The 24,859-nt window shown below is 39.3% G+C and overlaps 1 protein-coding gene across 3 annotated transcripts in view; it reads right to left on the bottom strand.

Annotated features, from left to right (window-relative positions):
- The window catches only part of CRB1 (crumbs cell polarity complex component 1), a 103,425-nt gene that overhangs the window by 37,916 nt on the left and 40,650 nt on the right, over positions 1–24,859 (bottom strand). For all 3 annotated transcript variants that reach the window (XM_054833644.1, XM_054833645.1, XM_054833646.1), the window contains exons 4-5: positions 22,842–22,981; positions 21,441–21,623 (exon numbers count right to left, since the gene is read on the bottom strand). In XM_054833644.1, the coding sequence (XP_054689619.1) occupies positions 21,441–21,623; positions 22,842–22,981 (323 nt within the window). The remainder of the gene's footprint in view (positions 1–21,440; positions 21,624–22,841; positions 22,982–24,859) is intronic.

Genomic DNA, 24,859 nt, shown 5'->3' with positions numbered 1-24,859 from the left:
GACAATAAGAAATCCAAAGAAGAGCTTAAACCTGCATCCGATGGGCGGGCTGGGCAAGATGCAGTGAGATGCACCCCGTCCACAACGAGCGCGCAGTTGCTACATTTCAGGGTTAGGCGCGTACTGCAGTTGTTCGCAAATGAACAACGGATCTCAGTTCTTCCAAAAACAAAGCAGCAGTAACTTCTGGTCCATCAGCCGTGGTCTCATACTGTGAGGAGAGTTTGCTTGGGATGTGAGGATCTGAGAGAAGGTGTTGGAGGGGTTTGAATTTGTATGCCCCAGTAGAATATGGTACCGTGTATCTACAGTGGAACTTTCTTTACCTTTCCTATATACAAAACATGAAGCAAGAAAAGATGAAAGGAATATTTTCTCAAACATCGCAGAGCTTGGTGATGAGAGCTCTTGCACAGATGATGGGCAATACAGACTCATATTTCCTTGTCTTCCATATAATGCTTGGCTTCTGGTATATTGGGTAAAAGGCGATAAAAATTTCCTCATCTCCACCTCACTGTAATTTGATAGATGCGACTTAAGTATGTCTACTGGATCAGACTTCAGAAAGAAAATAAAATCTGTTCCTCTTATAAAACTAATCTGTTTATCCCTCTGCACTATTGTTCACCTATAAAGAGGTAATTATAGTAACTTCTCCCTTAGGCAATCAAGTGACTGATATGTATGCAATTGGGGAAAATCTGTTTCTTATCTCCCTTGGAAGCAGGCAAAACATCCACATGCTTTTTTGAAAACTCATGCTAAGTGCAACTTCCCTTCATAGTTATTCTAGAGAAAAATAAGAAATACTTTGCAGTTAATTTTCAGACTAGTATTATCAGCAAAAAGTAGTAAATAGGCATAATTATGCCTGTCCCCACAGCAAAACTGGTGCCTGTAAATTCGATAATGAGGTATGCTGAGACTCACAGGGTTGCAGCTAGATACCAAGCCCCACACCTAGATTTACATACAAATTCACATCCAGCTTTACTTTTACAGCAAAACACAACTATTTTTCATGGACAATTACAGAGCAGCATTCAGCCACAATGAATTGCTTCAAATAGCAGTAGATAAATGTAGTTACTCAGGCTAATTCCTTGCCTGTCCACTTTATTCAATCACAGTTGTAACTAGACCCATCTCGGAGAGCGGTAAGTTACAGCAGAGCCAGAAGGGAACTGAGAATTGGTCGAGATTTGTTTGAAAGATTAGCCAGAGTGAAGCGGTCATAGCATGTGTATAAAAGGTGCTCTCTGCAGTGATCCTCCTCACTCATCAGTCTTCAATTATAGCATAGAGTTCCCACTTGAAGCTTCAGATTATCAAACGCAGCTAGTGGTATCTCCCTGGTCTGGCAGTGGGGCTTTACAGCAGCAGTCTCTCTCTGTTTTCCAGCCAGGCTCATAGTTATTCCAACGTGAGATGTCTGTGTATACCTTAATGTATAGTGACATCTGGCAGAAATATGACTCATTGGGACTGACTTTCTCAAAGTGAAGTGCACTTCCCAAACCGTTACTGACTGGGGGCCAGAACGATGTCTGCTTTGTCCAGTTTGTGGCAATTTCTGTGTTAGCGACTCATCCTGCTTTTGCTATTCTAGTATATGAAAAGTGAAGTTACCGTGAGCTGTTTCCCGTTTCGGTCAAGGTTTGGTACATCTCCTGCCTGATATTGCTCCCTTCCCTGTTTGACATCGAGAACAATGTCTCCACAGGTCTTGTATACAACTCAGTCTTAATGTGACAGCTGTAGAAATGCAGGTCTCTCTGGATTTTTGTGTCAGAGAGAAAAATTAGTGCAGCCTAGAAGGAGTAGGATCAGGGATGGACTTAGCCTTGTCACAGGGCTTCAACGGTCAGAGCGTGCTTAAGGATTTATAGATTGGGAGCCCCTACAAAACCTTTCACAGAAAAAAATCAGCATAGTGAATGGCTAGATACTTAGTTGCTGCGTTTTAAGTAATGTCTGATGGCTCTGTGTACATTGGTTTATTATGCCACGGCACCTGGGAGGCACCTATAGCTTGTGGTCTGAGTCACGCCTTGCAAGAGTGACTCGTCTCTGGAAAGGACGAAACACGTGCATAAACTGACCTCAGCTTTACAGTAATGTTGGTGTCGGTGTTGTTCTCTACTTCATCAAATTAAATGTAAAATTAATTAAATGATTTCATAAGAATGCTAAACTTCTTTGAAGTTTATATATGTTTCTACCTTTAAATTTAGATAACACTTTTGATAACAAAAGCATCAACATCTAAGAAAGAAATAAAATTAGTTTTATGAGGAGGTACACATATTATTACTATTGTATTCCTTGACTACAGAAAATGAATAACATCAGTTACTAAATGCAAAGTGAAGATCATAGAGCCACTTAAATATCTGTAGTTTCATAGCATTTCAGTGTCTGAATACAGTGCTTATTTTTTAAGTAATGAATTTAATATGTTGCAAAATAGTTATTTTGCAGAATTGTGCGTATATGTATACATTTACATCTATATGCCTACTATTTCATAATGAGATTAGCACAAACATAAATATAGGTCACACCTAAAGACAAATAATAAGCCATTTTTTCATATAAAAAATAAATAAATCAGCTGTTCTTACAAGCAGTGTTGATATTGCTTGTTATCTGCCAATTGCTATACAAGCAAAGACCACTGTCACTCAAGATAAAAGCACTCTAGATAAAAGGATTAGTCAATATTTATAGAACTGTATAAGCAGTTCAAATACCTCAGGTTGGAGGAGAAGTTTCACGTGTAAAAAAAGTATTCTCAAAAGATGCAAGACATACCAAAAGCAAGTGCAAGTGGAACTATTATTTTCTTTTCAGTGGGTACATGCATTAGGTCAGCTAAAAATATTTGTGTTTTTTAAACTAAAAAGTAAAGTAAAATCATTCAGCATTTTCTCTTCTAAATATATTACACATCTACCTCAAATTTCAGATAATGTGAATATTTTTATCATATTTTTATAGATAATGATTATTTTTTCCTTCTGTGAAGTTTTATTCAAAACAGAGATGAAACAGCTCCTTTGACTCAGTTTGATAACACCACTCATATCTGTCTCCTTTTTTCACCTACACATTATTACTGTAGGGAAGCTATTTTCTAACTGTTAACCTCTTAATTAAACTATTTGTTTCAAATTTAGCAGCAAAGGTTTCCTGCAGAAGCAGGATAATTAAAAACAATTATTCAAGTGTAATTCTCCTGAACACCACTAATTTTCATTAAACAATTATAAAAGTATTATCCAAGTTACACTTTTGATACACACCTTCGGTTAGAAATCTGTTTACAGCTTTCTGACTTTCCAGTTCCTTGACACTATATAAATATCAAGCAAGTACAAGCAAGCAGTCTGGAGAGACACTACCCGTTCAATACTGTCTAAGTGCACATATAATTTCACAAAAAGAAAAATATTTACCTGTAAACATTGTCATTAAAATGATGTAAACCTGTATCCTAGTTGCAACCATCTTTTTCCAAAGGAAAAAGATCATTTAGCACTTAAGCAGTCCGCAAAGTAAGTTTCTGTAAAATTCAAAACAGTTCTTAGTATAAAGGCTTCCTTTCCAGGATTAGCTTGCTCCACTTCTGTACCTGCTGACGGAGTCTGATGGTGTATTTTGCCCAAGCCAGATCAACAAGGCTTAAAGTAAGACTCATTAAACTGCTTACACAATGGATATGTATTCTACTTAAATTCTTTTTCAGCACGTTCTGTCCAAGTGTGCTGACACTGAAGTTAGATTATGTTTCACAGAAAAGTATATTTTTAGGATCTGTTCAAAACTGATTTGTCACTTTTTGTTATTTTACAAGGTGTTTTTTAAGACTATTTTCTTTCATTTTCAAGAGGTTTCTTAACCCAGCTCAACTCTTTCACGGTCACTGTCATTCAGAGAAATGGTACATCTCAACAAGCAGACAGAAAAGACCTAAAACTGTATCCTGTTTCTTTATTTTATAAAGTACTTTTGTTCCATTTGCTCTCATTGTACTACTTACTGGAAATTTATTTCTGCAGATTTTTGAGTATGCTGAAAAAAATAATTTACTAAAGCTTTTTGGTTTTTTTTCAGCTCTCGAACAAGACATTTTGATTTGGACCTAATTTAATGACAGGAAAATAGAGTTCAGGAGATTGAACTACTTATTTCTGTGATCATTTAAGCAGCAGACTCTTTTTTTTTTCCTTTTCATTATACTTTATTTACATGATGAATTGCTTAAAATACTGCTAGAGCAGTATCTCTTTGTGTAATTAGTGAAATAATTACAAAGCAAGAGAGTCTTTCCCTGGGTTGGTATACCATCCAACTGGCATATGGCAAACTGTGGATTCAGATCTTTGATTTGGCATTTTAAAACTTCAACAATGGATCCTGAAGTCTCTCTCAGCCTGTCCCCAAGAAAATGTTGATTTTTGGCAAATGTATTTTTCAATTCCTCCTCCTCCCTCAACTCCTTTATTCATTAATTAGGAAATTCCTGACCTTGTGTCAAATTTGTTTCTTGGTTCACCAAAAGACTCGTACGCAGGATACAATTTTGGATTCCTTTAATCTACAGGTCACAATTGTTTTTATGGTGATACTCAGAAAACTGCTGCTCCTTCCAGCCTCTGATACAGGCATTGAGTGTTTTTTCCAATAATAAATTCAAAAACCATGGGGTAAGAATATCATCCAGACTCTTTGAAAGGTAAGTAAGGAAGCTTTAAACAAAATAAAGTTCATGTTGATAAATTAGTATGCATGTACTTTATTAGTAGTCCTTATCAGATGTCTCGTGCTACAGCTTGAAATTTAATATGCATTTTTATTTTGAAAGTAACAAGAAAAAGTTGGAGGTTCTCGGTAATTGTCAGTCCTTTTGCAATATGACCCTGATAGATGTTCTGAGGTCAGATTATGAACGTGCGCACTGTCAACAAATTGGGATAGGCATGCACTATTACAGCCCAGTGAAAACACAGAGTTGATGACACTCTGAGACAGAGGAACTTCATACCAGGATATTTAGCAAGCTGCCCGAAGCCATGTCAGAACCGCTAGTGGGTGTTTGGAACAAACCCGGCAAGAACAAGTGGGTTACAGAAGGTGGTAGTTACTCTAATTACAGTAAGGGTTTGACATTGTCTTTAATGACATTTTCATGTACAAACCAAGGAAAAAAATCTACGTGAAACCACCATAAAGTGGGTATAAAACTTGTGTAATCCTGCCCAGAAAGTACTTGTCAGAGGTTTGCTGTCAAACTGGGAGGCTCTATTGAGTATGATTTGGGATTGTCCTGGGTTTGCTCTGGTCGGTGTTTTCATAAAAGATGTGGATGATGGTGTAGAAAATTTGCTTATTAAGTTGTCTGATAAAGCAGAGTTAAGTGAAACTTCTGAGTGTGTTAAAGACAAAATTACCTTTATAGGCAAACATGAGAAATGATCTGAAAAATATTGGAATTAATTCTGGAAGGACTCATTCAGTTTCTGTAGTCTCAACCAGAATCACCAGCAATCAGGTGGAACAGTTGTTCCAGTTTACAAAGCCTTGGTCACGCCTTGTGAGTCCACTTTTAGTTCTGCACTGCAAGAAAGATTTGGATCAATTGGGAAGAATTCAGAGGAGAGCAATGAGAATAATCAGAGGTCTAGAAAATATGACTTGTGAGGAGAGACTGAGAAAGTAGGGCTCTTGAGTTGAAAGACAAGCAGAGGAAATGGGACAAGGTAACAGTCTTTTAGTACAAAAGAGGGAGCATGGCATTCCCTGAAACCATAGTAAACAAGTGAAGAAGTTGTGGGTTTGACCTGCACCAAGGAAGATCCAAGTCACACTTTAGGAAAATATTTCTAATGATAATAAGGCAACAAAGCTTTGGTATAAGATATCCACTGGGAGCCATAAGGTCTATTTTGGATCCTTAAAAATAGGTTAGAGACAAAAGTGCAGTGTGACAGGAGGCAGCTGATCGTATCTTAGACACAGAGATAGCCCAAATGACACCTGCATGTCTGTCCCTTCCAGTTCTATTTTTACCATGTTTCTATGACTTCCTTGAATAAAATAATTCCCAGCAACTAAGCTGTAGATGTGTCAGCCTATACATACACATATATGTATTTATACACATATAGGTATGAAATGCAAGTAGGAGTAAACCCTGGAGAAACTCAAATTGTAGAACACCTTTTAGAATATGCTTTATGGAAGATGAAGACAAAGAGTTTGCAATAACGCTTCCTCCACCTATGTTTTACAGTGTTGGAAATGTCTGTTACAAAATCCTACCTCAGGCAGAAACAACGTTTTTCAAGGGACTGGTTAATCCGGAAGCCAGTGGCAAGATCTGGCAGAGCATATATTTTTCAGGGCTCCAGGTTTTAGCACACAATCGTGAAAATTCCAACTTTGCCACATCTGTGCTGATAATTGCAAAGAGATAATTAGTCTTTGCTGGAAGGAGGAAATGCACGTTCATGAGTGAGTAAGCGTAAGGAAATAAATTGACCATCTCTATGTCATTGTAATTAAAACTCATGCTTCTGGGCATAAATCAGTTGTCATGGAGGTCAGGAAGGAGGTTTTACTTTTATGTACATCAGTGTAGAGCAAGTGAGGGGTATTTAAATGGACCTTTTTTTCCTCCTATTTTTCTTCAGTAAAGAACTGGCTTATATTGGGTATTGAACTTAATGTGACCAGTGATCTGAGCTAGTATGGCAATTTTTGTTGCTGTCTTAGCAGGAAAAGCTCATGCAAAATGGACAGAATATAAGGCAGAGCTGGAGCACATGGAAAATTGGGTACTTTAAAATAGCAGGATAATAAGCATTTGCTAACATTGGGCTAATTTGCACGATACCTTTCACACAGAACTCTAATTTTGTAAAGTCGTAAGACCTTGCTAGTTATTCCTTTATTGCAGACAAATTCACTATTCTGCTATTTTTCCTCCTGCCATTTGAAATGTACATATAAAGTTATTACTGGCTCAGAAAAAAAAAAAAAGAGAGTTGAGTGACTTGGCTTAATCATTAAATATGTCACTCTAGCTGAGGGATATGGAATTCATAACGTGCTACATTCAGAATGGCATGCTGTAACTCAATCTTTTAAATGTTGCTGGCCTGAAGCTTCATAGACTAGTTTGAATTTTCAGTAAAAATGGATTTTTTTTTTTTAAAAGTAGTAAAAACCCCCAATCCCTTAATCTCTTCAATCATTAAACATTTTCTGAGAGCAAAAGTACTTGGAAATATTTTTCCACTTGTTTCACATGTTTTGTCACACCTAAAATAGTTTTCATTTGGAAAAAAAAAGAAGAAAATCATGTACATGCTGTAAGTGATTACTTGTTTAGTGAGATCTGGTGTGTTTATTTTATTTTATAAATATTGGAAACAGCCGACTGTTAAGCATTGGCTTCAGCTTCTGGGTAGATCAGCCAGCCTTTTTCAGGAGCCTGCTCTGCAGAGCGTGAGCGCTCCTTCGGCAAAGCTGCGCGAGCGGCGCAGCCAGAGGTCAGACACGTACAGCCTGGGAATGGCGAGGGGCCATGTCCTAGAAGGGCAGCATGGCAAAACTGTTGCTTGTAGCCTACACCTTCATCCCATATTTCGATTAACGCAGCCAGCCATGTGGATCCAATTGTAGGATTAGGGTCTGAATCTGGAGTAAAGAAAAACTTGGTGAAGAAATATGTCCCTGCATGGCACTCATTTTCCTTTCATTTCCCTACTTCTAGAGTCAGCTTTATACAGAGGTAAAAGAGGCAGCTGCTGTGCCGTTTGACGGATGGAGGTAAGAAAGAAAATGAAACGGTGGCAGCCCGCTTTTCCCAGGCAGCATCCTTCCCGAGTGGGTTTTCTGGCTGCACAAACGTGTCTGTAGCTGTGGCCACGTGGTTGATAGGAGCTAGGAAGGGTCGATGAGAGGAGGGAGAGCACAAATACAGGGCGTGACAGGTTAAAGCGGAGAGATGTGATTTATGAAGGATACAATTAAGAGAGAAGAGAAAATAGCAGGTAAGATTTTGGAGGTGAAACAGATGAAAATGTAGAGAAAAATGTGACTGGGAAAAAGGAAATGGAAATACAGGAATCAATGGTACCCCCAAAGATAGTTGTGTTGGCATTTGAGACAGAGTTCTTGTTAGACACACAGGCATTTATGGGTAGTAAGAGGAGCGAGTGTGTATGTGTATGACCATTGATCCATACAGGAAATGGATGGATGGATGTAGAAAGACTCCAGATCAGAGATAAGGTCTACACAAAGGTCTGAGCTAAAATTGAGAGTGGAGAAAGGAGACCACAGGAGCCATGCCAAAGACAAAAGACTGAAAAAAAAATTAGAAAAAAACAGATATTTTGTGTTCTGCTTCCAGGATGGGTTTTGTGTGTTCTTTAAGTTGTAAAAAGAGTATGTAAAATTCAGGAAATTTTCATGTTTTACCTTTTAGAAAACTGTGGTAAGACTGTCAAATTCAAAGCAATAATGATCTGATTTGCATTTTTTGTAGATTTATGAGCTTGTACATACAGATGATGTGTGCGCATTTGATCTGAAGTATATCCGGAGGGATCTTAAAACAACCAATACCTTTGAGTTGTTTAATTAGATCATACAAGGTCATGTTCCATTGACTTGAAAAGTCTGTTTGGAGCATATGATTCACTTTGGAACTGGAAAACAAATTAATTTTCAGTCCTACAAACACTTAAGGGCTTTAAAAGAGTGCTTGCTGTTGATGAACACATCCATTGAGAAATGGATGCTGTGTCTAGTGTCCCCTAAAAGGGATTTTCTAGCTTGTCTCTTGTTGGCTGCTTCCTATTTGTTTTAACTCAGGTAGGCAAGCACAGCCACTGTGCTGTCTAGTGTGAAACGGCTTCTGCTCTGGAAACAGTGCTTTGAAAAATTTTAGTCATTTGCAAGATTTTCTCATTTTGTTAAAACCAATGTGAATCTCTGCAACGTACTAAAGTGACTGTATTTATGTAACTTCATTGTCAGTCCATATTGAAACAAACTGAAAAAGCCAGTAGGCTAGAAAATCATAGTTTTAATAGGGCCTATACAGCTTAACTGAGAATGGCGACCTAAGAATAGAAAAGTACGAAATATGAATGTGTGAAAATACATAACATGTTTATGCTGTGTGTATTTTGAGCTATGCATAGCATAGCTGTATAAATAGCATGAATATGATCTGGGTTTATGCTGTGTATAATTACACTTCTCTTCCTACAGTATATATGTCTACGTAATTTATTGTCACTTTAAATACAGAAAACCACGTCTTTCACCCTGAACTATCCACTTCTACAATTTTTTTGTAAGGCAATTGATGTATGTTTTCTTTCCTGCGTAAATAGCTGTGACTTGCCATAGAGCAGATGTAGATGCAGAAGACCTTAGGCTTGAGACTGTGATCTTTCAGTCCAGTTCCATATCAACGGGAATGGCAGAAGATCATACCTCCTTTCACTGCTGCAGCGGTGTTCATTTCTCTCATTCCCTGCAATGGTAGTTCTTTTGCAATGTGAAAACTCATCTTTGTTTATCCAAGGTTTCATATGCTTAATGCATCTTGAAGCTGTGAAGCGTGAGACCCAAACTAGCTTCGCTTTTGCTAGGTCACATAACAATCCCAATGGCAATGGGATAGCATGGACTTCAGCTGAGACTGTGTGCGCTTGCCATGGACTGCTGACTGTCTTATTGGGGGATTTCCTGGGTCATACAATGGGTATGTGAGTTAGCTAGATTAAATCTAGTTCTTGTATGTCTTTACGTGCTACAGCTAACTTCTGTAGCTGTGCAGACATGTTCACAGTACAGCATTTAAATAGTTTTCTTTATTCGTTACTATAGGTAGTGATTTACCATGATGTTCTGGCCTTACAAACAGGCCTAATAACAGATTCTGAACCCTCTCTGTTAAGAAAAAATAGTGTCCATAGGACAGTGACTACAGCCATAATTGTATTGATCGTTATGATTCTCTGTAATAGTGTCGTGTTGTTAACACAGCCAGACTTCAAGAATTACAGCGGTGGGAGAGCAATCTGAATCAGATCCACTGAATCTATTTCTAGCAGTTAATTATCAGCATAAATTAGCTGTCTATACTAGGCTTTTTTTCTTCTCTCTGGGACTGTTTATTGAAAGTGCTAAGTTCATTGTCAGCCAGGGAAAGACCATGCTTTCCTTAATCCAGTTCTCCCTACAAAATCAGCAGATTCTAAGTTAATTCAAATATTTTTTTTTTTAAAAGGGATCAGCACCCAGGTAATCAGTAAAAGGCTAGCTTAACTTCTTTGAAATTCTCCCTGTACCTGAAAAAATCAGTCCAGGTACCTAAACAGAAGCAGGTTGTGCCTTATTATAGTCACCTCAGAGTTTATTCCAAACAGGGCAAATGAGCAGACATAAAAATCCTAGGCTTTATCACTTGTTCCTCCTATTAGCAAACACTGAATAATTAAGAGCTAGATGCTACAGGGAACAATTCATGTAAGAGCTTTTATGTAGCATATCACATAAAATTAATTTTGGTGCTCATTTTGCCAGCTCATTTTTATTACTCTGTGTCCAAATAAACTCTTTATGTCCTTGAGAAGACCTTAGACCTGGGACTCATCACTGCTAATTAATTGCCAGCAAACTATAAAACTCCTGAGTCCAATCCAACAAAAGCATTAAAGTGATTTTTTTTTTCATTTATTAACAATTAAAATTGGATTTGTATATATGTATACGTATGTGCATACAAAATTGGGAAGACTTCTTTATACACGAGAAAGTGGTGCTGCCATATGGAGCAACCTCAACAGCCTGGAGAAATAAGCAATCATGAGGAACCTGATGAAGTTCTGCAAAGGGATTTGCAAAGCCCTGCACCTGGGGACAAAAAAACCCATCCACCAGTACACGCTGGGGGCCAGCCGGCTGGAAAGCAGCTTTGCCATGCTGGTGAACAAGTTGGACAGGAGCCAGCAGTGTGCCCTTGCAGCAAAGAGGGCAAACAGCCTCCTGGGCTGTATTAGGAAGTGTGTTGCCAGCAGGTCGAGGGAGATGACTCTTCACCTCTGCTCAGCGCTGGTGAGATCACATCGAGTCCAGGTCTGGGCTCCCCAGGTACAAGAAAGAAGTGGATGTACTGGAGCAGGTACAGCAAAGGGCTGTGAAGATGATTAAGGGATTGGCAAATCTGTTATGAGGAGAGGCTGAGAGAGCTGGGGTCGCTCAGAAGTTGAAATGAAAGTAAATTTTAAAGGCAGGAGATAGCATTTCAAAGACAAAAACACATTTAAACTTCTGCCCAATTCACCTGTTCCTTCCCCTTGAAGGAACTATATATTGCCTGATCTTGCAAACATGGTTGCTCTCCTCCATGCAATTCTTCTTAAGACTTGATCACGTAAGTGTGAGGCTCAGCTGTATAGATATCCTGCTTTTAAATTTAAAATGCTGTATGTTGTTAAACAATCCTTTATAACAGGTACAGGTGGGAAATCTGAGACCTTCTTGTACTGTAAAAGTTAAGAATATTTGGATTCTTGGATTCTTTACTCTGTTCCCCCTGTATATAGGTTTGGCAGCGTTAATTCAGGAAGGTTTAGAAGATTATGGGTACATGACAGCCTTGAGGATTTCCATCATTGTGATTTTCCTTCCAACTCTTTTTTTTTTTTTTTTTTTTGAGAGTATAATGACCTATGACAACTAAGCTTTATTCTCTGTGGAGTCTGACATTGCTTCTGTTTAATGGATCAGACAGTTTGTGATACATCAGTACAAGACACTTTCTTCCCCACGTCAACCTAGGGTACCTCTTCAATATTTCCCATCTGTGCTGACCTGTGTGATCAAGAGGTCATGTCCTGAAGTCAAACCCAGAATCAAAACACTCACTTCTACCACGGGCCAGACTATTAATGTAACCCATTTAATTTACATCAAGTTGGAACTTGACATTCAATTTCTCAGTCCAGAAGCAATTATTTTTAAAGGAACATGCCAACAATATTGCTTGGCTTAGAATAGCAAAAGTTCAAAAGGGTAAAAAACATTTCACACCATAAATAAAGAATTGATTATACTTGAAAACAAAGTTTGTAATTACTACTGACGTTTCTGAGCCTAGATGAGGTGCCTTTTATGCTTTAAAAACTGATGTCATTTATGCCACTGGCATTATGGGAACCTTATGTAAGGGTTTGAAATAGTCCTTTGCTGGTATTTTAAGGATCAAGAGGAAAACAGGAATATTTTGCACAATGATTGGGTCAAACAGATATTTTTTTTGTCAAGAAAGGGTGTAAAATTCATCTTGGGTGCTTAGCCTTTACCAGGACAGGAATTCCTCTGCCTCTTTTCACCCCAATAGCTCCATCAGCAGGACCACTGGCATCATCAGTAAAACCCAATACTTTAGGATGGAAAATTACATTATTCTTCTTGTGTGAAAGCCAAGCCTCCAAGGTGCTAACAGATTTTAACTAGAAATAGCCCTGATCTGGGTCGTCAAATTACTCTTCTGTTCTTAAAACCACAGTGCTTGTTTTTTCCATAGTTCTTACAGCCCTGAGTGGACTTTACATGACTGGCCAAAGACCAATATCCCTGAACTCTGTGTGGAAGGTTTTGCTAATCAAACTGTGTGGTGCAAAAGCTAAAAATGGATGTTATGAATTTGGACTAGCAAACAGTGTTCATCACAAAGTCTTTTAGAAACAGCATCTTCCAGATCAGGCTCTAATGACTGCATTGAAATACTGGCTAAAACTAGATTTTGCTAATGTGTAGCAGATGCTACACATAGACAGTATTTCATGCTCCCTCTACTGGCTAATAGGTACAGAAGGAGTACAGAGAACTTCCCTAGTTCTCTAAGGGCTCTTAGATCTCTCAGAGTTCTGCTGGTACCAAAATGCTGATGCTAGTTCAAAAAAATTGCATATTTGCCCATATTAGGGCAGCTTATACTTTTTTTTTTTTCCGGGGCGGGGGGGAGTATTACAAATAGCAGTTTACCAAGTAAAGCCCTTTACCAAGGCTGAATGAGAATGCCATCCCACTGCTGTGGGTTATTTGAGGATGTTTATATGTGAAAAATGGTATTTCAAAGCCATGTAAAAATCTGTGAGCATGAAAACAGAGTAGCTAAGCTATATAGAAAATGTAACCTCTGCAAGAACGAAGTGATGAATGGCATTATACCATTTATATTTGATGCCATAGCGAGATAACAGCAGCCTGCATACTTTAATCTTAAATAAGTTTACTCATGCATCTTGAGTTTTTCTCTGAATATAGGCCAATATTGCTTTCATATACAGGTTTGGCATGCAAGCATCACACATTTCCCACTGTCAGAAGCCATGCAATTAAAATAATTAATTAGTAATGAAGACCAATATAAACTCTGCTTATTAACAAGTATACGCATGGCATGCTGCAAATCTTGGAGAAAGGAGCGAAGACAAATCTTTCATTCCTACCACAAAACAATCCAGCTAGAAAACTCTGCACTTCAAAATAGAAAAGATGAAAGTTGTGAACCTTTTTAATTAGTGATCAAAGAAAGGCTTTCTATAAGCAGAGCAATAAAGTACTATGAAGCAGCTACTATGTATGTGTTCACATCCATATGTATGTATGTGTGTATTAGCACGTGTGTGTACACACATTTACACATCCATGCATATGGTTCAGAACTACTTGCCTATGTGCTATTTATGACTGAACTCCTCCAGCTTCTCCAGTGTCACTCCTGAGTGCCTTTGTTATGGGAGGAAAAGAGAAGTAATGCTTCTTAAATGTTTGGTTGTATAATTTACTATATTTCCAATAAACTGGATTTTAATGGGGTTCACAATGGTGAGATTATTAAGGCTGTTTTCAAAATCATCTGTTGAGTAAACCATTGAACTATTAAATTGAGTCATTTTGTTTATCGCTTGACCTTTGACCTTAAATATTCCATAAATTAGAATGTATTGAGGAAGTAAAATATATTAGTCCCACAGCACGGATCTTCTCTTTACAGTCTATTTGTTAAGCACTTTCTCCAGATTCATGAAAACTGTATGATGTGTAGATTTAAAGAAAGTTCATTTCTGTTTGGGGAAAAGTTGTGCATCTGTTTGACTTTGCAATTTGATTGTAATCTAACCAGAATGATGTAGGCTTATGCAATACAATGCTAAAAAGCATATGCTGTGTGAAGTAGCTCCTGAGATGGACAATCAAATTCTTAAGACAACGAGCAACGTTCTGCTGTCAGTTTACCTTTAATTTCACCAGAGTTTTTACATGGTTATCACTTAGACCACACTTTAAACAGTACTTTCATTAGTGGTTGTCTTTGCCATTGGATGTATGTGTATATGCAAGAAACACCTCTCTTTAGGAAATATATGGGATTATCTGTAATGCCAGGGTGTGCTAAAACACGTAGAACTAGCATTCAGATGTACATCAGGAGATACACAGCAGTTTCTGTTTATATTAGGAAAATGAAGATCACTGTTTTTTCAATAACAGGAAGAGTAGGGAAAAAGGAGTCCCACACTTGGTTCCAGGCTGCAAAGCGTGTTGCTGGGCGGGGGCAAAGAAAGCAGGAAATGAAAAGGCCAGAGAGATTGTTCAATAGAGAAAGATGGAACTGAGCGGGTTCATGAGCTCAGCCAAGAGGTGGCAAAACTGGATTGTAGGAGACTATAAATATCTGAGGTATGCCAATTAAAAAGGCTAGGAAAGGTTTATTCACAGTATTAAGAAAGAAATCAAAAAGGTAAGAAGGCAGAGCCTGAAGAAAGTCCCAGAAGGAAAATTCTTACTGGGTATTTAGACTAGTTTTAACAAGTAGTCAATCATATGATGGAATGACCCACCAGGAATGAGTGTCAGAAAAATAATAGGTGCTTGGAAAGCATTATTCCTGCTGCCAAATGATATACAATTGTCTTTTTTTTTCTTAAAAAAAAAAAAAAAAAAAAAAGCAGCACTTTCTGCCAGGTACTGGACTTAGAGATTCCTTAAATCTAAGGACATTATCTGTCTGTGTTGCAAGATCTGGGAGCTTACAGATGAAAAGCCATTCATCCCCTCCGCCTTCCCTTCAAGGAAAAAAACCTTTTCATGCTAAAAAGTGTTTATGTGCAATACTGTTTAACACAGAGAGATGTGCCAGATTCAAAATACCCACTGCTTGCAGGCTCTGTCAATCACGTCGGACTCCATTATACAACTTAACATATCAGTGTAACTAGAGAAAATAGATCATAGTAATGATGGGTCAGCTGTGAAATTTTAAAGCATAAAACTCTATGCATGTTCTGAAAATAATATTGGTAGATGCTTCCTAGTGTTTTAATTTCATGTATTTCTAACCCCCCAAAACCCCACCCAAAACACATTGACATTTGTGCATTCTTTTGGTGCTGACTAATGGAGAAGTGATGGCTGCAATCTCTTTGCATTTCCAGTGCAACTTGCAACAAGAAAAGGAGAGATATTTCTCATGTAATACCTATTTCTCATGAAAAAAATATGCAAAGATATATCAGGGCCCTAAATATTATTCTCAGAGTTGCAAACAAATTCTCAGGTCTAGGGGCCAATTCTGTCTGCCTCTCTCCCTGGAGTGGTCCGCAGGCCAGGGCTAAAGGACACAGTCTGTCATTCAATGAGAGTATCCTGACCAGTTCCATTAAGAAAAAAAGAGGAGAAGGAAGAACTCCGTGGCAAAAATAGAGGAGAAGGGGAAAACTGAGAAGGAACCAATTCTGACAACAACGTGAACAACTGCTTCCCAGGATGCTACAGATTGAAGAAATGTTAAATACTGTTAGAGGATAGAATCATTAAAAGCTTGTCTGAACGTTCTTTCAAGATCAGAGGCTTTTGTAGAGATGGAAAAAGTACTTTAAAGTTCTAATTGTCTTTCTTTGTGTAGGGCTTTTACAGGCAGGAAGTGCCTGCCAGGCCCTGAGGGCGTTCTGTGTTGGTACAGCCCTTGCCTGCACTGGTCTCTTGTAATGCTGGAGCTGCTAGAGACTGGCCGGGGGCAGTGAGAGAAGGTCCTCCTCCTCCACCCCTGTGCTTCTGAACACCGAAATACATGGAGATCATACAGCCTGGAACGGAGATAGGGCAGCACTGTAGAAATATCTCTAGGAAAGCAGTAACTTCTTTCCCATGCTCAGGAAATGGTGACACTTTTCCAGGTTTTGCTGCACAACTGCCCAGCACCACAAAGTTCATTTTGTAAGGGAACCTTTCACAGCAGTCTAACAGCGTAAATGGGATCCTGTACTGATTGTGAATTGAATTTCAGTGACAAAGATGTATGTTTGCATCCCAGTTACAGCCTCTCTGCAGTTCCAGAGTGGTAAGAAGCCTATAAATACATCAAATCCTAATTCTGTTTTTCAGCTTTTCAGACATGTAGTACGTGTGTTTGGAATTTCTCCATAAACCAGCTAACCTTGAATGGGTGCTTGATAGTAGCAGTATTTTCCTTCTTGAACCTTTGCTTGTACAGGAATAATAATTAGCTAATGGTACCTCTAGACCTGTTAATTTTGAACTTGAGTGCTTGCCTTGCCTGCGGGAGAATCTAAGTCTCACTAAAAACATAAGAGGTACCCTTGACACCATCTTAATTTAAAAATTGTCTCTTCTCTCTGTATTTCTTCCTTTTTAAATCATCGTTCTTTCCTTGAATAGTCTTGTCGTCTTCTAAGGTCTCAGACTCAAGAGAAAATAACCTTTTAAACTGTGATGACAGGCCATGAAATAAAGTGAATTAACCTGGTGTTATGGAGGAATGATTGACTACCGTGGTGCGAACAGCTGAAGGACAGATGAGGAAATAAAGGAAAAAATAAAGTTTGGAGACAAGATGAGAACTCTGCTATTCATCTTTTTTTATTTCATTTTTGTAAGACTCACGTTACTTTATATATCTAAGAAAGATGGCAGCTCTGTGATCATTATACTGATGGTTAAGAAGGGGATTTAAAAAATAAAGAAACCAAAAATATATGTATGTATTTTAAGCTTCCAAGTTAGTGATTATGTGTGTACTATCCTACCCATTACTCATCAATAATATTTACATGTGTATAATACTGTCACAAGCCAGAGGTGAGGAGTATGGCTGGCTGAGACATAGTCTACCCCATCGTCTGCTGGGTGGTCTGCCTGTAGCAGCATCTAAAGATGGAAATGGAAGCCCGATGCCCTGTGTGCTTCTGTTTCACCCTGGCTTAAGTGCAGAATGAGAGCGCAAATGATTCAGTTTTTAAGCACCAGTTCCATGATGTTCACAATTCAGTATCTGGGCTGAGGTTTTCTTGAGTTAGTTGAGTGTTCAGTACTCTCCCATACTGGCCATTTATCTGCCTCATCTTCTGGCTTCAGGAGACAGTTTCTTTCCCCCACGCATATGCCAGGAATTCGAAATGCATACGACACTAGTCTGATCATATCATTTTCTCCTGCAGCAGTCCAACAGACTGGGAAAAGGGCCAATGAGATTTAAAAGGGAAAAACAGAAAACAAGACAAATAAATGGAAAGGCCAAAAAACGCTTAGGAATTCATGATGGCAAAGCAAGCAGCAGTGCTGGTGGCACAACTGGCACATAGTGGATAACAAGACACCAGAAGTGGTATGGTCCTCAGCAGCCAACACTCGTCTGCATGTCAGCAAGCAGCAGGCACCCTGCCTACAAATGGGTTAATGGGCTTTCTTTCTCTTACACTCATTCTGCTGAAGCAAAATGGATGGTCTTCATCCCTGCCAGCAGCTCTGTCCAACCTGGGGGGACCAGGGGCAGCACCGCTTCCAAGGCACTGCGAGCCTTGCACGCTCACCTCTCCTTGGGCTCAGTTCAACGCTGGAATGTGTCACTTGACGGACCTTGCAAGTTCAGAGCCTCTTTAATTTTGACATGGTGTTAAGTTTATTACAACCTGGTGAAATGAGTCAATACCAAATCCAAATAGCTCTGCCCTCTTCCTTTCCCACAGGTTTTCATGAGGATAGTGAAAAGTTTAACCTTTCAAATAAGTCTGTTTAAAAAATGTGCAGTGCTAGAGCAATACAATATATCCACAATATGAAAGGACACAGTTCTAGGATAACTATTGCCTTTAGCTAACAGTAACAAATCACGAGCCCTTTAAAAGAAAGGCTAATCTATTAAAAGCACTGCTGTGCTAGGGGGCAGAGACCAAGGTAATATAAAAAAATCTAGGGCTTGCTACTGCAGAAACAGTGCGACCTCTTGAAATCTGAGTATCCCTGATCCCTTTGATTTAACAGGGAGCTGGAGAAGTTTAACCCTTTGTAGAACCTATGCAGGAATTGTTTGTCTTGGATCCAGGATAAGGCATATATCCAATGGCCTCAAAGAGTTCCTAGCTGGGATAAAGTCTCCAGACTGGGATTGTTATTTCTTATTTTTAAGAATCAAATCATGTAGATAATTTTGGTTGTAGATTTGTTCCTTCCAAGACTTTTATTGAGACTGCTGACTATTTTTCAAGTTACCTGAACAATCACCATCTATAACAAGATACTGCCAGATAATATTTATTCCTTTCTCCCAGCTGGGTGGGGAAATACTTTATCCTGACATAGGAATGTGTTTAGGCTCCATTATCTCCTGCCCTTGAGGCTACAAACTGTAGTCCAAAAGGTAGATACTCTCAGCTTTTCAGCTGAATTGCAGTAATTCATTTGCAATCTTATCCAGTGAGTTCAAAGATGTCATTTTATGCTTGTTACAAAATTGGCAGCTGTTCTCCATGTAATCACATCTTTCCATTGATTTCAATGGCTTTTGGATCAGGCTCTTACAATGCAGGGTATATGGGTTATTATTTCTTCATATTACCCCGACCAGTGAAATATGATTATAATGTTCTGCAAATGCTTTACTGAGGAAAGAAGCATAATAAAATACTGAATGTGATTAATTAAAGAAAATCTTTGTCATTTCAATACATTAGATAAATACCCATATAATAAGTGATCCTGATCAGGAATTGATCTGCTACCTTGAATCATACTACTGCTATCAACTCTAATCCTAAATCTTCCTTAATTCCCATTAAAATGTGTGGTTTATTTATTATGAATTTAGCTGTAATTGGAGAAATTACTTATCACCATCAGAAGTGAATGTTTCCATTCCACCTTATAGGCTTTTGTCAACACTTCTGATGTACAAGGAGGCTGAGGCTCATTTTGAGCACTTTCCATTTCCAGATTACCTGGGGGAAGGAGAAGGGCCAGGGAGAAATGTGCAGTGCTACTGGGAGGACCGGGGAGGTTGGCTGTGCTGTACCTAGGGGCTGCTAGAGCAAAGCCTGGGAGCCTAGGATGCTAAGTGCCAGTTAGAGCAACCCGCCTGTTTTCTCTGTAAATATGTAAATTGCTTGACTACATTGGATCTCACATGGGCCAGCAAGAAAAAGAGCTCAAAATTTAGGCCCTGCTGAAAAACAAAGGCAGGGAAGGAGCTGACAAGAATAGCAAGATTAACCTTGTTTTACCATTACTTTGCAGCATGTTACAAAATGACATTTCACATGCAGCTTTTACAGCTATCCCTGCTAAAGATTATGCTCTTCCTGCCTCCAGCTGTCTGGGAATACTGTTCGGTAAGAATATGTATTTTTTTTTCTAATAAAAATTATACATGGCATCCAACAGGTATGTGGATAACTAAATTCATATAAGATTTTTAAAAATGTAATGCTATTTGCATATAAAGTCAGCAGAAATTACACGGTCTCCAAAACTTCTCTCAGCTGTGCTTTGGAGAGCCCTGAATTGTGATTTAGAAGCTTACCTATTGAAAAAATTGGTTTAAGATTAATATATTTAAATAGATTCTAACACTCTTTTTTCAGACCAGTATAGAGTCTGCCTGTACATGAGTCTACTGACTCCCTGGAGAGTAAGAGTCCTCCATGTGAATGAGACCAGCAGAATCACAACCCAAATCAGGCACACAAGCCAGGTGAAGGCAATTGATAAGGAAGTGGGAGGATAACGGATGATGACTTAAGCAAGGAAACAGCTCCTGGGTTGTTTGACAGAGCACAGGAGTTTTCAAATCAGGGCAAGGGGGGAGGAAAAGCAGCTTGCGAGCTGGACATCACTGGAAGGAAGCGAAGAGAAGGAAGTGGCACAGGAGGAGGTAAGGGTGCTTAGGACAGCCTGGGGGATATGGCAAGCCTTAGTAGAAGCCTCGTATTAGCCTCTCTTAGGCACAACAAAAGTACAACAGCAACACTTAGTGACAGGATAAGGAAGGACAGTTAAGGCAAAGGGATGGAACAAAAGCAAACAAGTCTCAATGTCACTTCAAAGAAAAATAAACTGGGAACTCAGAGCGAAAGCTGTGCTCTCCACGTACTTTTGTATCTGCTACATTGCAGAAGTTGGTGCAACCCACTGGGAGACACGGGGAAGTTTGTAAGCTGCTCAGGAGATGAAGGGAATGAGAAATTGAAGACTGGTTAAATTAATCTGGCTATTAAGTATTTTTCCCTTCTGAAGGAAAAAGGGAATGGAGTTGACAGAAAAATACTGTAAAGCCCAAAGTGTACAATCCAAGCCCAACTTGTTTGTGGCTGTGCTAAATAGCGTAGGCTGTGTTATATGCAAATCTCAGCACATCTTCTTTCTTAGGATTATGAGTATCTGTAATTTTGATGGTTTTTTTTTTTTCCCCTTAAGAACACAGCTATGCACACAACTTGAAATTATTTCTCATTTAAGCTGTAGAGTATCACCAACCCACTATGCTGCCAAACCCACACAAAACGTTGCCTTGTGCTCAGATGAGGAAGTGTTTCTGCCAGTCCCTAGTGCTGCGGTATAGAATTACGGGAGGAGAGAAACACCGAAAGCTTTAGAGTTTTGTTTCTTGATTGTTGTGTGAAAATACACTCTGATTTATTATTAATTGTTTTAATTCCTGTCATAAAATACTCGTGCACAGCAAATTATAAACTCGTGATAAGACACGCTAACTGAAGCTTATGGCATAACCGAAGCAGACGCGGCTATGAATGACGAAGCTTTGCGTACGCGATGAGGAAGAGGGCACGTCTCCCCTGCAGCCGGGGCTGCCTCAGGGGCCCTGCCTGGGGCCTGTTGCCCTCTGCTACCCCCACACCTTGGGCACCCAACTCCCCTCACGCCACACGAATCGCTACCGCAACGCGTGAGCGGTGACCACCAGAGGGACCCTTTGCACTATGGCGCCTTAAATCACATAACTTATTTTAAAGATTCATTCACAGCCAGGCCTAAACAACAGGATGCTGCAGCACATCATTTCGTAAGCTTTCGCAAAGGAATCTTACCCGTAAAGCCTGGCTTACAGCTGCAGATGTAGCCCTCGGCTTTGTCGTAGCTGAAGGCGGGCGGCAGGCCAGGGACGCTCCCGTAGCGGCCGGCCCAGGAGCGCTCCACACAGTCACCCCCGGAGAGGCAGGGGCTGCTGCTGCACTCCCCGATGTCCTCCTCGCAGCGGGAACCCGCGTAGCCTGAGGAGAGCATGAGGAGAAGGCCTTTAATTTGTGTGCTATCCATCCCTTCCAGACCTGAAAATATTACTGGGAATATTAGATGCGCTTTGTTTCAGACTCTGTCATGTGCTAAAAGATGTCCTCCGCTTCTTGAAGGTGCAAACGTTCCCTTGCAGCTCTCTGTCAGGGTTCGGCAGCAGGGTATTGCTACGGCTAATCTGCATTAGCTCGCTGAGCTTTGCTGTGCTCTACAGGCTTTGGTATTTTTAGGAAGTAAGGTGGAGATCTGTGTGGATAACAAGGCGCTGCGTTGTGGTGTAGGTAGGCTCTCAGGTTGTGTGAAGTTTTCCTTTTGCATCACCTCCCTATGACAGAGGAGGGCAGGGAGTATAAATTACTTGGTGTTTGTAAAGTGCTTTATCTGGAGTTTGAAGTGCCACCAAACTCCCCAATTTCTGGAAAATGCTAACGGCTCCATCTAATCTTTCCATTTCTAACGCACAGAGAACTGTGTAGCCCAACAACATTGTGGCATTTACTCCTCACAGTGTGCCGTGCTCTTGCGTCCTCAGTAAGGACACAGACGTTTCTAGAGAGACTTCTTGTAGTTAGTCCATGTGGTGAAAGATTCAGAAAGTTTCCGGAAGAGCTCAGTGTCTGTGTCCCCACTCGGAGCCTTTTTGCAAACAGCTGGATATGCAAGCATGGCTGGTAGAGGAGAACACGGCCCAATGTGTTTCACCCCACATTGCGAGGCAGGAGAACTTGCATTGGGGATATGAAGGAGACCAGTTTTCCAATGTAACACCTAGTTTAGGTTTTATTTATGAACAGACAATATTTTTGCATTGAGAAATAAGTCTTTTAGACTGATTTAAAGGTCATGTTAGTGAAGAGTAAAAAAGGGCCAGGTGCAGCAGTGAGTCATGTATCAAAAGGGTTGAAGGCTTAAACAACTGCAAGATGGATCCCAGCTTTGACTCTTCTCCTGACTTGACTCCATAATACTGGCACTTTTGGTTTTGCCAGCTTCTACTGTGCAGGGAAGTCCTTAGCTGGAAAAGGGAGCAACTGGCCCACAGGGCTCTGGCTCATAGTGAGGAGTAAAGCCCATCTAAACACAAGCCCATGGAGTATTTTTAAGCTTATAAAGCTTCAACCATTTATTATATCAGCAAAAAAATGAGGACGTGTCTACTACACAAGAGAGTATTTATAGGAGAACTTAGAGCTTACCTGGCCAACAGCGGCACGTGTAATTGTCGGCATTGTCCTCACAAGTGCCATTATTGTAGCATGGCTGTGACCAGCACAAGGGAGTTAGAGTCTCACAGTGTGGGCCCATAAATCCAGTACCGGTACAGTTGCAGCTGTACCTGCAAGAGAGAATGCAATGCTCGCTCTACCTGGAAGTCAGGAGATCTGGGCTTTGTTCCCAAACCTACGCAGACTTCTTGTGTAGCCTTGGCTAGCAGCTTGCACAGTTGAGTCCAGGCTTGAGACCACCATCTGGTGCTCCAAGAGAAACCACAGAAATTGGGAACCAACAATGGGCTTTTCCCTGAAATATGTGGTTTTGTCTGGGGAAAAAACCTGCTTGTGAATTCAAATTGGTTTTGACAGGTCATTTCTTGTAAGAATTATTGATATGTTTTTTCTTCTTTTTTTACTTTTTTGGGTAAAAAGTTTCTGTCATTTCCAATGCAATTTTTGTAGACTTTACATTATTCACAAAATGAAAAGGGGAGAGGCAGTAAGTGTCTTAGTATCCCTTTCTCTTGGACTGGTAGAAATTGAATTGGCAAAAAAAAAAAAAAGGAAATTTCTGTTCCTCAACTAAGTGGTATTTTTTCTCTTTGATGAAAAACAATTTTTTTGTTGTTGTTAGGTTAGTACAAAAATGTCAATTGCTTGCATAGTTCCAATAATAATAGTAATATAAACTTCCTTCTCATAGCAGTGTTACTATTATGGATTTAGAAGTAAACAAACTATATAAATGAACAATGTGCAGGTAGTCAGTAATGTCTGGGGATTTTTGCTTGTGGTTTTTTTCAGGTGAGCTAATTACTATAAAATACATAACTTCTATGTTTAGGTCATAAGGTATAAGGTCAACTCGTACACATCATAAGAAAAGACAGGCCTTTGCAAGATAACTATGTTAAATATGCATGCTTGGATGATCTTTAATAATAATCAGAAAAAAATTTATTCTTATTGCCTTAATTTACATTAAAATGACACACTGGTTATTATACAATTGAAATCATGGGGCATCTTGCTGAAGAAGAGATTAGTATGTTTATTTGATAATCTCTGTGCTTAATATCTAAGTCTTAGAGTAAATATATGGAGAGAAAGCGAAATTGTTGAACATTTGGGAACATCAGAGAACAACTGGCTCCTGCAGTCTAACAGACCAAAAAGTGTAGACTTTTTACTACACTATTTAAATGTACATAAGCAGAAACTTCTGGCAGGCCAGTTTATTATTAGTCTATGGATTATTCTTAAATCAAAATCAGAGATGACTTAGACCAGGTGGCATTTGAATTTAGGATATAAAAAGTAATGAGGAAGATGTGAATTAGAAAAATAATTTTCATTCCAAGATATGTTCTCAAAACAGAAGTCTCTTTTTCTTTTGCTGTATTTTTCACACATTTCCTCCATGTGCCTTCAGTTTGGTGCTATTCAGCTTTGTGGGGAAAGATATTTTCTGTTTTAGACCATGCTCCTTTTTCCCTTAGGTCCAGAATTAAGGAGTGGTGAGGAATATCCTCAATTCGCTACTTAATGTAAAGCCCCACTTGTGTGCCTTTTTTTCTTGGTATCTTTAAATGTTTGACATTGCTGTCATCCTTTAGGGATTCTGGAGGGTGCCCTGCTCATGATTGAGCAGGCAGCTGGCATTTTCTATTAAGAGTGATACTCTTAGATACTCTACCTAATGTATTTTTTAAGCTTCTTGTTTGATGTTCTCACAATATGCAGAAAGCAATACATGCAGATGTTCTTTCCTATGCAATCAAAAGAGCATTGAAGGTCCTGAGAATATTTCCTATGCAAAAAGGCTTGGAACATGCAGAGGTATCCTCTGTGCCTATGCACACCAGTTTTCGTAGGTCCAACTAAGGCACCTCTGTAAAATGTTGAGTTTAAATAAGAAACATTCAGTAATGCACAACTGTGTGTTGTTTGTGGGGGTTGTTTTTTGTTTTGTTTTGTTTAAGAGATCAAGTTCTACTTTG

Source organism: Grus americana, chromosome 8, assembly GCF_028858705.1.
Source record: "Grus americana isolate bGruAme1 chromosome 8, bGruAme1.mat, whole genome shotgun sequence".
NCBI classification, from domain to species: Eukaryota; Metazoa; Chordata; class Aves; order Gruiformes; family Gruidae; genus Grus; species Grus americana.
Note: the sequence above shows the minus strand (reverse complement) of the source record. Positions and strands in the feature narration are given on the sequence as shown.